Source organism: Uloborus diversus, chromosome 8 (assembly GCF_026930045.1).
Source record: "Uloborus diversus isolate 005 chromosome 8, Udiv.v.3.1, whole genome shotgun sequence".
NCBI lineage: Eukaryota > Metazoa > Arthropoda > Arachnida > Araneae > Uloboridae > Uloborus > Uloborus diversus.
The window spans coordinates 93850182-93867439 of record NC_072738.1 but is presented as its reverse complement, the minus strand read 5'-3'; the positions used below and the strand labels follow the sequence as shown (position 1 = coordinate 93867439).

The 17258-nt window shown below is 33.3% G+C and overlaps 1 protein-coding gene across 1 annotated transcript in view; it reads left to right on the top strand.

The window, feature by feature from the left end:
- The window catches only part of LOC129228493 (nephrin-like), a 263244-nt gene that overhangs the window by 221063 nt on the left and 24923 nt on the right, over positions 1–17258 (top strand). Inside the window, exons 15-16 of the mRNA XM_054863174.1 lie at positions 5893–6174; positions 6683–6994. Coding sequence (XP_054719149.1) covers positions 5893–6174; positions 6683–6994 — 594 coding nt within the window. The remainder of the gene's footprint in view (positions 1–5892; positions 6175–6682; positions 6995–17258) is intronic.

The window sequence follows — 17258 nt, the reverse complement described above, 5'->3', positions numbered from 1 at the left end:
TCTAATTGTTCGTCTTATTTTTATGACCTGAACCTAATAGACCAAGAGCTGACCCCCCAAAACACGATTTATCTCTTTTATGGCTTGTGGCCGGTTAAAATAATAAAAAAATGCAATTTAAAACTTTGGCTCGAATCCCCCCCACTAATTTTGGGTCACACGGCTGCGTGGGGGGATGAAAGGTCAAAAAAATGAAAAATATCAAAGTGATGAGTTAAATGGCTAAAAACTATATAATAGCATTAAATTAATAAGAAAAAACCCGTAGCTAATTTCCCCCCCAGCTATGTTGGGGCGAACGTGGTGCCCCCCAGGGGTAAAGTATCGATTATTAAACTTAAAAAAAATGATCACTTTCGTGGGGGGGAATTTTACAGGGTATTAGTTTCATTATTTTGATTGCCAAAAAAAATTCCCCCCCCAGTAACTATGGGTCAATTTGTCAAAAAAAATTTTTTTTGTTCCTCTTTATTTGGTTCAAGTCGAGTATTGTTCGAACTTACGCATGACTGTTTAAGTTGCAAAAAAACCCCAAAGATTGAACGTTTTTTCATTAAAAAACACTCGTAGCAATCCCCCCCCCACACCTATGGAGGGGGTTGCTACGCGGTGCGCAGTTTTACAACGTGGTGCCCCCCCCCCCCCAGGGGTGAATTGTCGATTGATTAAATTAAAAATAAATGATCACTTTCGTGGAGGGAATTTTACAGAGTATACATTTAATTGCAAAACAAAATATCTCCTCCCCAGCAATTATAAGTCTACTAGCTGCATTGCCAGGCGTTGCACGGTCTACCTCAAAAATGTACGTATATTCGGCGTTCCAAGCATTTTATACAATTATATAAATTTTCTCGCTTTCATTACATTTCTTATTGCTGCTCCACTCTTATTAGTCAAAGCGCAATGTTATATAGCCTATAGCCTTCTCAATAAATGGACTATTCAACATAAAATGAATTTTTCAGTTCGAAACCGTCGTCCCTGTAGACCAAGAGCTGAGCCCCCAAAACACGATTTATCTGTTTTATGGCGGGTGGCCGGTTAAAATAATAAAAAAATGTGATTAAAAATTTTGGCTCTAATCCCCCCCCCCCTCCGCCCACTATTTTCGGGTCACATGCTGCATGGGTGGATGAAAGGTCAAAATAAAAGAAAAATATTAACATAAGTGAAATGGCTAAAAATTATATAATAACATTAAATTAATTAAAAAAAACCACGTAGCAAATCTCCCCTCCAGCTATGTTGGGGCGAATGTGGGAGCCCCCTCCCCAGAAGTGAATATCGATTGTTAAAATTAAAAAAAAAAAAAAATCACTTTCGTGGGGTTGGGGATGGGGAACTTTACAGGGTATTTGTTTCATTATTTTGATTTCCAAAAAATCTCCCCCCCCCAGTAAGTATGGGTAAATTTGTCAAAAAAAAAAGTTTTTTGTTTCTCTTTATTTGGTCCGAGTCCAGTACTATTTGAACTTTCCCTTGACCTCTTAAATTGTAAAAAACAATTTCAATTATTTATTCGGTAAAAAAAACACGTAGAAAATCCCCCCCCCCCAGCTATGTTAGGGCGAACTTGTTGCCCCCCAGGAGTGAATTATCGATTGATTAAATAAAAAAAAAGATTACTTTCGTAGAGAGGAGGGATTTTCTCAGAGTTTACATTTGATTGTAGCAGGAAAAAATATCCCCCCCCCCAAAAAAAAAAATGTTTTTAATTTAAATTAGAAATTTTGAAATATTTTTCAAAATGAAAGGAAGCAATTCAGCGTCCGTACATCTGCTTCTACCACTGTGTGCTCAGCATGAAAAGAATGAAGGGGAAAGTATACGCCTGTGATGATTTCTTCTTGCTGTTTCGAGGGCAGTTTCGTCAGTGATCAACTGTAGCCAACACAGTGAAGTCGTTATAGCTGTTGGTTTTTCTTTTCGGAGCACGCTGTACCGCATCCTTAAACTGAAAACGTAAAAAAATCCTTTTTTCAAAAATATATTTTGATGTTTTTATATTATGAGTGTTTTAAAGGGTAATTTTAAGTGTAGCCAGCCACCAGATAAAAGATAATGTTTTGACAGAAACTTTATTTGAAGGAATAAAAGTTTCAAAGATTCGAAAACACTGAAAACTGAAATTCCGTGATTTAGATTTTTCCGAGTTCTTAACAGAAGCAGATTTATATCATCGAGATTGCAAGAACATTTTTATCAAACTAGATAGACACTATCACAACCAATATGCTGAAGGTAAATAAATCTATATGAATTTCCAAATTATTATTTTAAAAATTCATTTAACGCATCGGATTAACGCATTAACATTTACCAGTAAAAACGTCGTTATTGCAATTTTAACATAAAATCACTTTTGTTTGTGAAATAAACTCATAATTACTGGGGTAGGGGGAGATTTTTTTTTTTTTTTTTTTTGCAATTAAAACAATTAAATGTATACTCTGGAGATAATATACTAAATTATCTTTTATCTGGTGGCTGGCTACACTTAAAATTACCCTTTAAAACACTCATAATATAAAAACATCAAAATATATTTTTGAAAAAAGGATTTTTTTACGTTTTCAGTTTAAGGATTCGGTACAGCGTGCTCCGAAAAGAAAAACCAACAGCTATAACGACTTCACTGTGTTGGCTACAGTTGATCACTGACGAAACTGCCCTCGAAACAGCAAGAAGAAATCATCACAGGCGTATACTTTCCCCTTCATTCTTTTCATGCTGAGCACACAATGGTAGAATCAGATGTACGGACGCTGTATTGCTTCCTTTCATTTTGAAAAATATTTCAAAATTTCTAATTTAAATTAAAAACATTTTTTTTTGGGGGGGGGGGGATTTTTTTTCCTGCTACAATCAAATGTAAACTCTGAGAAAATCCCTCCTCTCTACGAAAGTAATCTTTTTTTTTATTTAATCAATCGATAATTCACTCCTGGGGGGCAACAAGTTCGCCCTAACATAGCTGGGGGGGGGGGGATTTTCTACGTGTTTTTTTTACCGAATAAATAATTGCTATTGTTTTTTACAATTAAAGAGGTCATGGGAAAATTCGAATAGTACTGGACTCGAACCAAATAAAGAGAAACAAAAAACTTTTTTTTTGACAAATTTACCCATAGTTACTGGGGGGGGGGGAGATTTTTTGGAAATCAAAATAATGAAACAAATACCCTGTAAAGTTCCCCATCCCCAACCCCACGAAAGTGATTTTTTTTTTTAATTTTAACAATCGATATTCACTTCTGGGGGGGGGGCTCCCTTATTCGCCCCAACATAGCTGGAGGGGAGATTTGCTACGTGGTTTTTTTTTAATTAATTTAATGTTATTATATAATTTTTAGCCATTTCACTTATGTTAATATTTTTCTTTTATTTTGACCTTTCATCCACCCATGCAGCATGTGACCCGAAAATAGTGGGCGGAGGGGGGGGGATTAGAGCCAAAATTTTTAATCACATTTTTTTATTATTTTAACCGGCCACCCGCCATAAAACAGATAAATCGTGTTTTGGGGGCTCAGCTCTTGGTCTACAGGGACGACGGTTTCGAACTGAAAAATTCATTTTATGTTGAATAGTCCATTTATTGAGAAGGCTATAGGCTATATAACATTGCGCTTTGACTAATAAGAGTGGAGCAGCAATAAGAAATGTAATGAAAGCGAGAAAATTTATATAATTGTATAAAATGCTTGGAACGCCGAATATACGTACATTTTTGAGGTAGACCGTGCAACGCCTGGCAATGCAGCTAGTAGACTTATAATTGCTGGGGAGGAGATATTTTGTTTTGCAATTAAATGTATACTCTGTAAAATTCCCTCCACGAAAGTGATCATTTATTTTTAATTTAATCAATCGACAATTCACCCCTGGGGGGGGGCACCACGTTGTAAAACTGCGCACCGCGTAGCAACCCCCTCCATAGGTGTGGGGGGGGATTGCTACGAGTGTTTTTTAATGAAAAAACGTTCAATCTTTGGGGGTTTTTTGCAACTTAAACAGTCATGCGTAAGTTCGAACAATACTCGACTTGAACCAAATAAAGAGGAACAAAAAAAATTTTTTTTGACAAATTGACCCATAGTTACTGGGGGGGAATTTTTTTTGGCAATCAAAATAATGAAACTAATACCCTGTAAAATTCCCCCCCACGAAAGTGATCATTTTTTTTTAAGTTTAATAATCGATACTTTACCCCTGGGGGGCACCACGTTCGCCCCAACATAGCTGGGGGGGAAATTAGCTACGGGTTTTTTCTTATTAATTTAATGCTATTATATAGTTTTTAGCCATTTAACTCATCAGTTTGATATTTTTCATTTTTTTTTTGACCTTTCATCCCCCCACGCAGCCGTGTGACCCAAAATTAGTGGGGGGGATTCGAGCCAAAGTTTTAAATTGCATTTTTTTATTATTTTAACCGGCCACAAGCCATAAAAGAGATAAATCGTGTTTTGGGGGGTCAGCTCTTGGTCTATAAATTTTACTGAACAAATCAAACTTAGTTTATAAAAAATATATATTTCCTTGCAAAGTTTTAGTAAATTTTTAGTGTTAATTTTTAAAATTTCCAAATAGATGACACTATTTTCGAGTAAAATTTGGAATTAGGTTCGGTGGAAAGTATACGGCAATATTTTTAAAATAATATCAGAATTGTACTTGCATTTTACAGCAAGAGAGAGCATAGCTGTTATATGTTATTTTGAGAACTTGAAAAATGAAACGGAAATTTTATTAATATTATTATTTTCAAAAAAGAATTGTGCAGTTTAAATGCATGTTACATAATGTATTTTTTGTTAGATTCGAAGATTTTATTTAAGGTTAAACTTTAAATCAAAGCCTGAATAGAAATTTAGTTACAAGCTTTTTAATAATGTATAGGCACTTGCTGTGTCGCGTAAAGATTTCTGTACATCAGAGTCAGGATAACGTGAATCACATTATTACAGGAGAGCATGGTAAATAATGATAAGTACAGTCCAGCTCGCTGCGTTGGTTTAAAAAAAAGGTTTTTTTTTTCTGTTGAAACAAAGTCGTTTTGTTTTAAACCGAGTTTTTTTTTTTTTTTTTTGTTTAAACACGATTTGTAAGAAAAATAATTTTATCTTTGGAAAAGCAGGAAGATTTTATGAATTAATTGTTAATGTAATACATTTTCAATATACCAAAACAAAGTAATGTGTCATTTAGGTCCCGGGTAATGGAATTTCCAGCTTATTAGATTTCTTTTTTTTTTTTTTTTTTGTAGCAAAATGGTTATTCTACTAAGTGGGTTCGACTGTATTTTTCATAGAATTACGTAGTGATGACTCGATGCGGAAAACGATTCTACATATAAAGCAATAATAAACTGAAAATTTCTATTTTCAGCTTTGAGACCCTTGTCCTGAGACCCTTTAAAATATTTCTGGTTTTATGCCAGATAATTAAAAGAAAAGTAAGAAATAACAACGTCAAAAAGCATAAATTGCAGATTACTGCAGACACGTGTTTCGGTGTTGTAAAGAACGCCTTTTTCAGTGCAAAATAAATGAGCTTATGGACATCCAACAAAAGCTAACGCCAAAACACGTGTCTGCAGTAATCAGCAATTTGTGCTTTTTGACGTTGTTATTTCTTACATTACTTTTTAGCATAAAGATATTCATTTATTTTATAATTAAAAGAGTTGGTAATTAAGCACGCATTGATAACTTTTTATTTGGTTTTCGATTTAACACATTTTTTTTTCTTTTTCTTTCCCCTCAAAGGATGAAACACTTTGACGAAATTGGCTCTGACTTAAACATTATCTCGAGTCAGATTTTTGCATTAGTGTCAAACGCGAATTTACGAGTTTTTTTTTTTTTTTTTTTTTTTTCTTTCTAGATCCAGCAGCTGTGACAACCGTGACGCGAAGCGTGGCTCTAAGTGAAAATGAAGACGCATCCTTTGAATGTGCAGCCATCGGCAACCCCATGGGCAGCGATGTGGTCCGATGGCGACGAGAAGGATTCGATTTGGGCCGTCGAAGCGTAGAACGATTGGAATGGGGTCGGGCACACCTGACAGTAATCAATGTCACCAGAAGAGATGCTGGTGTCTTCGAGTGTGTCGCTTACAATGGAATTGGCAAAGAAGCAGTAGCAAAAGCACAACTTATAGTTAAGTGTAAGTAGATATTTTAAAGACTTTCAAAGTTTTGAAGATTTGTCGCAAACGTTTTTGCAGCTTGAGAAGTTTTGAAACTATAATATTGCGAAATGATTTGGTGTTATAAAAAAATCATGCTTATACTCAGTCGTACGCAGGAAAAGGACCGACATTTTTCTTTCTTTTTTTTTCTTTCTTTTTTTTTTTTTTTTTTGAATTTTTGTCATTTAGTGTGTTTTAGTTTTACTGTACAAGCTTGCGTATTTGTTTCCGCTACAAAAATATCTCATTCCAATATTTTCCTATTGTGAGTATTTAATCAAAAACTTGTTTCCTCAACCATCTCAAAAACGCATTTTGCATATACTACCGTTTACCTATCCACGCATTATTCATTTCTGCATCCAACAATTTTTATTGCAGTTTTATTGCAGAAAAACAAAAATAGAAACACAAGAAGTAACGTGTTATTTAAAAAACAATTATTCATGATACAATTTCGTGACAAAATAATTTTTTCCCATAGTTAAACCGGAGACATATCTAACGAAACGCTACAAAAAAGTTGCTGCAGAACGTGGAGAAACTGTCCGTCTACGTTGCCTTGCCGTTGGGGCTCCAATCGTAAAATTCTTGTGGTCCAATGAACGTGGAATAAACCTCACGGAATCTCCTAACAGTCTCAAGCATTCAATGAAATCTTCCCAGGTGGATACAGTGACATGGGAAAGCATTTTGTACATTAACAACGTGGAAGATGAAGATTTTGGAAGATACACTTGTACTGGCACCAACGAAATGGGAAGCGATTCATTGAGAGTGATGCTAAATAAAAGAGGTAAGTCAAATTCATCCAGCATGATTAGGAACACTTAATTATAAACGTCATGTTGTAATTATATATGAAGCACCTATGAGCAAAGATATTTTACGGTCAAAATGATGCATTTGTTGATAACTAGTACAAAAGGAACAATAGATTTGCAATATGTTTACTGCTGGTAATGCAGCCCCAGTGGTGCTGCTATACAGTAGGACATGGTGGTCAGATCGGACTTCGGTATCGGACTTCTAACTGAAGGGTCCGGGGGGACGTAACTAAGGGTCGATCCCAGCCGGTCGAAGATCCTCCGTGTTCGTTAGTGGTGACTGGGTCACGTTAAAATCAACACATTTGGAGGTGCTGTACCAGGGATTGCTCGGTTTCTGGTCAGGATAAAAAAATAGGAAAAATAATTTAAAAAAAAAACTATTTTCAGGACGCCATGCAACTGGTTAAGCTACAAATAGTGGTAGGTACTATTGTAAAAAGATACAATGGAGGGAGGGAAGACTTTCATTCATGAAGGAAAGGCCCCAAGTCACGTGATAAATTTTAAAGAAAAGCATTGGAAGAAATCAGGTTTGCTTTGCCAGTTTCACACAAAACTTGTCGATAATTCGTCATTACTGAGTCGCGTGACTTAAGTCCAAGCTTATATTTTGCCAATGATTGCACCAGCTCCCTCCATTTATTAACTCCTGCTCTGAGGTAAGTACGAAGGACCCTGGAGAGTGATATGCCGTATGAGTTCGAAGAGGGTTTGAACTATCCGCTATTTTAAAAGTCAATCTATGTTCCATTAATTCTCACTGCCAAGGTGATACATTTGTTGATAACTAATAGAAAAGGTAGCACAAACTTTCATCTGCTTTGGTGCAAAAGCTGGTAGTAGTATCCATGGTAGGTGCTACTATGCAGCATGAATGTGGAAAACTTTTTAATGGAAACATTACGCATTGAACTCTCCACTATTTTTACTTCAAGCTTAAAAAATTAAACTTACGCTCTTCTGCTTCACACTACCACTCATGTCCCTTAAAATTCGGCACATGAATAGACAATACAGTTTTTAGCATAAACTCGAGATAATTAATTCTCAAACAATTACATGAAACATTCCATAGTTTACATTAAATATTTAACGTAATAGAACGTGGCTTTAAACACCAGCATACGACATTTAGAAAATGATTGGATTATGTTTTCGAATTTTCCAAAAAAATCGTATCTTAGTCATAAAATAATTTTGCGAGAAAATAACCATTGCCAAGGAAAGAAGAGATTAAAAAATGTTGTCATAAAAGAATATGCTTTAACTGCAACAGCTACTTGATACTACATCTTTATGAAAAAAGAATAACCCTCCCAGCCAAAAGCAGTAAACCTCGAGATATTGAGTCAGACACTAACGCCTATAATAAGATAAATAAATACCTTTGTGCTGAATAGTAAAGTCAGAACAAACAACGTAAGTAGAAGCACAAATTTGTAAATTACCGCAGACTTACGTTGTTTGTTCTGACTTTACTAACGCCTATGTTTCGCAATGTGAAAAAAAATAATGACTCGCACAGCCACCATCCGTTTAAAGCCAGGCATGTCTCTGAAACTTTAGAGAAAACTTAAGTTGTTATAATATAAAAGTTTGGCACTTACCTGATTTATCACGAAAGTTCCAAAAGCAGTATTGCAAACGTGGCCAAAGCAAAGGCAGAATTGCAAGTCAGCCTCAAAAGTTTTTCTCTCCTGCAATTCTTGAAAACCAACGTTGTCCATGGACTTATTCGCTCCCTTTGGGAGTTTAATCAGCCTGGACGGGCCATGATAGAACTGAAGCCGGTACATTTTATAAATACGCTCAGTTGATCTGTAAACTGGAAGTTTAAAATATTTTTCACAACAGTGAGAAGTCTGCATTCGTGTAATGTTTAGCCATTCAGGAAAGATTTTGACAATGATTCTTGATTTTTCCAGAAGGTGGATAAAAACCAATGAAATCCCGAAACGTTACATGGAAATACTCAGTAACTTTTCGGAATTTTTTTACAGTGTAAATTGAACCAGTCCCATTTTTAACGTACAAATGTTTTCCACTGCATCTAAGCTCACTTTACAATTCTAAGCAATCTTACTTTGTGCAAGATTATTGCAGGAATAGCGAAGGATGTTCAACCCATGTTGAAAACTGCTCAAAAAGACAAGTTCATAGATTTAATTGACAAAATACAGTCGAATTCGCTTATAATGACCTCTGAGTTAACATGAACTCGGTTAGAGCAAGGAAATCAGAAATAATTGGTTGGTATAATGTCTATGGAAGGGTAACTCGCTTTTAACGCACAAAGCCTGCATAAAAATAGCAATATTTTTGTAATTCATAAAATTTCTGTTGATTTTCAGCTCAATGTATTTTTTCCTGGAAAATTTTCTTTCTAACATTCCGAAGTCAACATGAGGTTATTGATAGATCATAAATCCTAACAACATGTGATGATAGCAGTTTTTTTTTTTCGTTTAAGGTTGTGGATTAGGGAAGTATTTGAAAATTATATATTTAATGATGCTAAAATGTTATTACTTCCGAGGTATACTTACAAGGATAGGGAAACTAAAACTCAAGTAATTCCGATGATAAAAAAAATAGTTAAATCGACGACGATAACGACACATATGAGGCTGTGAGAAGTAAAGAGATGTAAGTGGACATTTTCAAGTTTTGAGTAAAACGCGTAACGGGTCTAAGTAGTGTTAAACTTTTTAAAAAAATCGATTTTTTGATTAAAAAAATATGTTGTATATACTGCCATTTATTCTAAACATTTTAGTACCAAGTTTTTATCGATACAAGAAAATCTTTTTGAGATATTAAATAAAATATATTTGCTTACTTCCGGAATTAGCATTTGACAAGATATAGTCACGCCCACATTAAACGCATTTTTTTCAAAACGCAAAATTTGTTGTTTTGCGCATTACATTTCTTAAACTTGCTGTTTTATTGCTTTGAAATTTTATGTGAATGTTGTTTCTAACTTATTTTAAAACGTATACAGCAATTTGACTTAAAATACGTGAAAAAAAAAATTATGATAATTTTTACCCTCAATTTTCAGTTTTTAAGAAATTTTAGGTCTTATAAGTTAAAAAAATACTTAACTTTTTTAATTTTTTTGAAGAAAAGATGTATTTCATTCGATTATGATATATTTGTGCAATTTAAGACTTTTTTGCAAACATTAGCGTAGTACTTAGCTCAGCATAATACATGGAGTGAAACGTTCAGTTTTTACGATTTCGAAAAAAGGCATTCAGGTTTTTCTATTTTTAAGACAATATTTTTTATTTAAAACTAACCTAAGTATATTAAATTGCTTACTGATATATGCATTTACAATCATAAAAAAATCAAATTACTGAATTGATTTTCTTAGGAGGTACAGATTTTCAATAATCGTGCTCTCTTTTTTACGCGCGTTAGCATGGTAATACTATTGAGACCCCTTAGATAACGTCCTAGGAAGGCTTTCATTGAATTTCTTTTCTAAATCATGCTATACTTCAGCATCTACCAGGGCTACTAGTACTATCTCTTGCCCCAAGACAGTGGAGAGGTTCCCCTACTATTTGTACTGGTTATCTCGAAATTTTTAATTTTTCCACTTACATCCCTCTGCTTCTAACTGGCTCATATGTGGCATTTGAAGCTGAATAACCTCAAATTACTGAATAACTTTTGATGTGCGGAAAAACATTTTTGAAGCCTTAAGTGCAAACGACATTGTTTTTCGAGCAATGAGTAATCCACAAAAACAATGCCACAAGAGGCTGTCAAAGGAAATCAACCAACTTTTTAAGTTGCAGTACAGAAGTAAAAAGAAGGGGTAAATAAATTACGTATGACTTTTTACGTTTTTTTTTTTTTTTTTGGTAACCCGTTTTTTACGAACAATCGATTATAACGAGCTAATACCGTGGTCCTTTTGTGCTTGTTCTAAGCATAAGAGAGTTCAAGTGCAAAAACAAGCACTTGTAGGATGCAAAACATCGTATTATTGTAGAATATTGTAACGAAAAAACATACAGAACTTAGACATGGAAACTATTCAACGATAGAGAAAACGGTGTGCCATGGCAATGCCATTTTCAAACAATGCGTCCAATTTTCTCTATTGTTCACATTTATTTGCTAAAAGGTGTAATTTCACATATACTAATATTAAATGGTTTCTGCCATATATATGAACTCTTACATAGTCATACCATATTATATTACATTGAATGACATGCCGTCAAATATTTGTCAATTTGAAATGTATTTTTTTTTCCTCGATGAATAAAAATTTTGAAAAAATAATAAAAAACAATTTATTAAAAATGCATTCCAATGTTTTGCCTTTCATAAAATTTTAAACAAGTAACTTTAGTTTTAACAGAACGATTCTAAAATAGTAATTTATGTACTTAATTACAAGTAGTTTGTTTATAATCAGTGTAAAAGCTTCAACTAAGACTGAAACCAAATAGTATTCCTGACAAAAACAGAAACTTTCTTCATTTACCATTATTTTTTTTCAACTGTTTTCAACTTTGATTGTAAAATTCTTTTTTCAATCGTTTACTTTCTTTCGTACCAGATCCCAAAACTCAAAAGCGGAAAATCCAAACTTGACATCTCTATTAATTTTCTATTCTTTGTAGGCGAACTTTTTCGTTTTTTCGTTGGAAAATATGTTTGTCTTGACTAACTTTCCGTAAGAGAGAAAAAATAAAAAACTTTTACATCAACAAATATTAATAAAAAGAAACCAAGGCGTGAAAACTTTGTCACACATGAAAATATATCTTTTTTGCGTACATTTTTTCTTTCATTTTTTTTCTCATTTTGCTTTTCATAAAAGACGCAACTTAAATTAGGAATGCAAAAAAAAAGAAAAAAAAAAGTAAATTTGAGCGTATTCTCATTCGGAGAAAGGCTCAACGTTTTCGCGTTCTTTTTTGTTATTCTTAGGCTAGCTATTTAAGTTTTCTTTCTTTTGTGATTCTTAAGCTGAATGAGAAGATGAAGTTTAACGTCGTGGAAAAAAGCAACGTTGTGAAATTTTTATCTCGCAGATGCAGATTGAGATTTTTTACTCCTTCGCGAACCTGACATTACTTTGAAAAAAAAGTTATAAAAATATGTTGCAGAGTTTTATAAGCATATATCTTTGCTTAGGTAATTATCTAAGGTTTTACAACTGAATGGTAATATTTTTCTTTGTCTTATAATTCAAATGTTCTTCATAAAAATTAGTTTTTTAGCAGCATGGTTAAAAAATGTATTTTAATGCACTAGAGAACTGAATGTTATTTTTTTTTTATATTAAAGAAAGATAGTTGAACTATGGTCTAAAAATCACGATTTTTAGGTGAACTGCTGGTGTGTATTTTGTTTTTCTTTTTAAATTCAAGTGTTGTTTAAAATACCAGATATTTGAATAATGGGTAAACATTTTTGAAAAACGAATACATCGAAGAAGAAAAAAAAGACTTAGGGGGTAAAGGATCAACATTTATTCATTTCCTTAAACATATGTTACATTCCCAATTGATTTTTTTTTTTTTTTTTTTTTTGAGCTAAAGAATTTGAAAAGCACCATTGGACTTGTATAAAAAATTGGATTAGATGTTTTTTGTTTCACACAACATTGATACATAATTATTAATTTTCTATATTGTAAGAAAAAAACTTAGTAACTTTTACTTAATATTTGAAATATCGCATTAGGTGTTAAGTCTACAGATTTTGTTCCTTTGTTCTTATATATATATTTACAATATCTTTTGATATTGCGCCAACTTCAAAAATTACGTTTAAAAGCATTATCGATGGTGTTTAAAGAATAAAATTATTTTTCACTTTTTAGAGCAATTTTGAAGTCGGTTCTATTTTTTTCTTCAAAATATTTTTATTTCATTCTTTTTAGTGTAAATGTAGGTATTTCAGAAATAGTAAGAAGTTACCATCACGAAACTTCACCTTATTTTTTTCATAAAAATGCTCCATAATAATAATAATAATAATAATAAACTATAAACACGCGTTAAACTTTAAGCGATTGGCACTAAAAACTTATCTTTGTTCCTCTTTGGAATTAATGTGTAGTTAATTTAATTATAAACATTTAAGTATTACGTTTTTTCTAACTAATTTACATTTCACAGCATTTAAGTTGCTCATGATGCAATTCTGTATTTTCTTACTTAGCCCCCATCATTTGTTATTGGCATAGAAGATAACGAAAAAAATACTACTGTAGTTGAGGCAAACCTAATGGTAGCATTGTGAAGGCTAAGCAGATCCTAATCACTGCATCACCTCGCATCGAGGTTAGGTTTACCCCCGCTATGGAGCAATAGCACTGAAGAAGGGAAGATTTCGATAATTCACATTTTGTTACTATAAATCAGTAAGCTTACTAAAATAAAAATTATTTACGCCAAAAATGAGACGACGGAGCCAGATTCCCGATTATTATCGAATTATCCCCCTGAAGAAACTTGATGCTTGCTTCAGAGAAGTCTTCATTCAAAATTATCATTACAATTACTATTAATGTTACTGTCGTATGGCACCAAACTTTCATAACAATGGGTTTTAAATTTCATCATTTAATAGGGAAATTGCATGAAAATTATGGTTTTTTGCCCATAGCTTTTTTTCTAAAGGACAAATATGGTCAAACAAAGTAATGGGATCTAAGTTGAGCCATCCCCTTTCCATTAAAAAAAGAATCATCAAAATCGGTTCACTAGGTGAGACGCTGTGAGTGGACAAACAACAAAAAATAAACATACATGCGGTATGAACTGATAACCGCCTCCTTTTTGAAGTCTGTTAAAAAACGAGCTCAGTTCAACTGGTTTTGGTTTTGAATTTTAAGTGTTCTATTAAAAGAGAAACATGTGTGGGCATTTAAACCGTAACGGTTAAAGCAATCTTCTATGTGAAATAGTTCAATATTCAAAGATAAAAACACTTATTTTCAATCTAAATTATTACTTCTCTAGAATGCTTATTTCAATCGCTACGTGAGATCTTCGTTGTTCTTTAATCAAATTCCATGCTTTACGAATAATTTTAAATCATATCATGCTGGTTAATGACAAAATATAGAAGCATAATCTTTTTATTATTATTATTATTTTTCGACAAAAAGCTTTTTTGCTGTTTTTTACTCCGCATTCCTTCAATGAATAGCTTTCGAAAAGGAAGGCACAATTGCTAGGTTTCTTGGCGTGTCAGGCTGTTAATCAGAATGGCGCCAACTCGAATCCGTACCAATAAATATCTCTTTAATGTTTCTTTTTTTTCCTGTCAGATGCTCACATGGGCAGGACTGTATTTGCCACAACCTGTTTTATCACATGCACAATTATTGCTTTTTCACGAGTCACTACTCAGCCACTTTTAATGATATTAATGTTTGCATTGAAAATATGTACGACCAAAAGGTGAGCGATGATCAAATTATCACAACGTTGTATTTAACGAGGTTTTGTTACTGATGTCTTTAAATTACATGCCTTCTCTTCTGCGCTTACTTTTTTCGGTTCTTTTTCATAATGTTCTTCTTTTGAAATTTTTAAAGAGCGAAATACCTTATGAAACGATTCGAAGCACAGTGCGGAGTTCCGCACGTGTCGACTAGTACAATATAATAGCTTTGCATCTTCCTGATTTATCAAAGAAGTTCTAAGAGCAGTATTGAAAACATGGCTAAAGTTAAAACAGAATTGCAAGTACGTAACGAGAATTTTACTCGCCTGCAATTCTTGCAAAGTTGCGTTGTCCATAGATTTATTTGCTCCAATTGGGGGCTTAATCAGACTGGACGGGCAATAATTGAACTGAAGCCGAGACACTTTATAAATACGCTCAGTTAATCTTAAAACTGGGAGCTAGAAATATTTTTCACAACAGTGAAAAGTCTGCATTTGTGCAATTTGTAGCAATTCAGGAAACGTTTTGACTACGATACTCGATTTTTCCAGGGAGTGGATGAAAATCATTAAAATCCTGAAAAGTAAAACTGAAATACTCAGTAATGTTTCGAAATTAATTTTGCAGTGCGTATGAAAACAAGTGTAAACTCTAAGATAAGTTTTTTTCACACAAAAGGATTTCGTACTTTGCAGTTATATATCCTTGAATGTTAGAGATATATCTTGTACAATACTTCGAAATATTTGTCGTGACAGAACATAAGTCAACTAAATTAACAGGATGAAGAACTGCTTCATCATGTCACCGTTCTTCCAACCCTTTAGTCCGGTTCCTTAACATCTAAAAGCAAGGAGGAAAACGTTCAGAATCGTCATTTGTTTGTTCCCGTTCAGTGTAACGGAAAAAGGCAAATAAGTACCGAATAATTTGGTCTTGAGCTTTTAACTAACCTGGACTGTTTCTTATAATAATCAAAACTATTATGGGAGCTAAGTAGACGTAAATTAGATCATAGATTAAGAGAATAATTGTAAAAGTGACTCAATTCTCGTTAAAATAACCTTTTGGTATTTATTATGAAAGTTACATATTATCTCAATTACGAAATGCTAATTTTCTTATACGCAGCTCAAACATTTGCTTGTGTGAATCGTATCTTTAGAAAAGCTATAATCATGCTGTGACTTACAAAAATCAGAATGTTAGTGGCAGTATGAAATTGAAAATTTTACATGATCTGATTTTTAAAAAAACAACAAGTGAGCAATTACTCACTTATTCGCCTTTTTTCCAAAAAACTGTATATAGGTTTGACCCTAAAAAGCACCTATCATTTAATACAGTCAGCAAAAAAGTTGAAAGAAAAATGCTATGCTTAGTAAAGTTTAGTCTGATACTCATGTACAATACACAAGATGTGTGACCCCGGTGAAATAAGAGGTTAAGTATCCATAGTTAACTTGTTGATAGGATTTTAAAAGCGGCGAAGAGTTTTACTGTCCTTTTTAATGTCGTAGAACGTTTACTTAGCATCGCAATCCAGAACAAAGTTCGTTTATTTGTGACATGAAAATCCTGTTGATAAGATTTTAAAAACGGTGAAAAGTTTTGAAGTCAATTTCACTGTAGTAGAATGTTTACTTTGCTGCGTATGCCTATCGTTCATACGCAGCCGAATAATGAGTGCACTGTAAAAAAATTCCGAAACGTTCCTGAATGTTTCCGTGTAACGCTTCGGGATTTAAATGGTTTTTATCCACTTCCTGGAAATATTAAGTATCATTGTCAAAAAGTTTCCTGAATTTCTACAAGTTGTCCAAATTCAGACTTATCTCTGTTGTAAAAAATATTTTTAGCTCCCAGTTTAAAGATTAACTAAGAGTATTTATAAGGTGTATCGGCTTCCATTCGATTACGGCTCGTCCATGCTGAGTAAACTCCCAAAGGGAGCAAATAAGTATGGACTACGTAGCTTTGCAAGAATTGCAGTTAAGCAAGATGCTTAATACTTGTAATTCTGGCTTAGCTTTGGCCATCTTTGCAATACTGCTTTTGCAACTATTTGGATTCATCAGGAAGGTGCCGAGCTGTTATATTATCACTGCTTAAGATAACTCTGTAGTTCTGGAGATACAAATGGAATTAAATGGGGAGATTTCTGGATTTTTCAGGAAGGTTACTGAATTTTATTGGAAATTTTTCCTGGTTTTTTCGAGATACGTTACTGGCAGAAATTGGGCACATCAGCTGCCTATTATTTTCCAGGAACGTTTCTGAATCGTTTTTACAGTGTGCTATAGCTAACTTACATTTCGGACGGGTGGAGGGTATACTATTTTTAAAATATCTTGGGCCACACAAAAACGTAACAGAAACTGAAGTTTTCAGTTTAGTTATGACTTTTCACAATTTCAAAAATTCTATCTTTGCGTGTAACGGTTATGTGTTTAAGGCTGATATTTTTTTTACAAAAGTTAAATTCCCAAGACGAAAGAAATATTTACTGTCATTTCGTAACGTACAACGCTTGTTATTGCACAATCAATGTCAAAAACTAATTATAACTTAACATCATATTACAAGCAGTTATACGTTTCAAAAAATATAATGTATGAGAATAACCTGCTTCACAAAATCAACTATATAGCATAAATTTATCACGTATCAAAATTACACTTACTGGAAACACTTAATTATATTAAAGAAAACATGTTTTACTGGTGTAAACAAACTGTTAATTTAAGCAGGTTAGAATACCTAAAAGACTAACAAACGGTAATGAAAGAGTTCTGT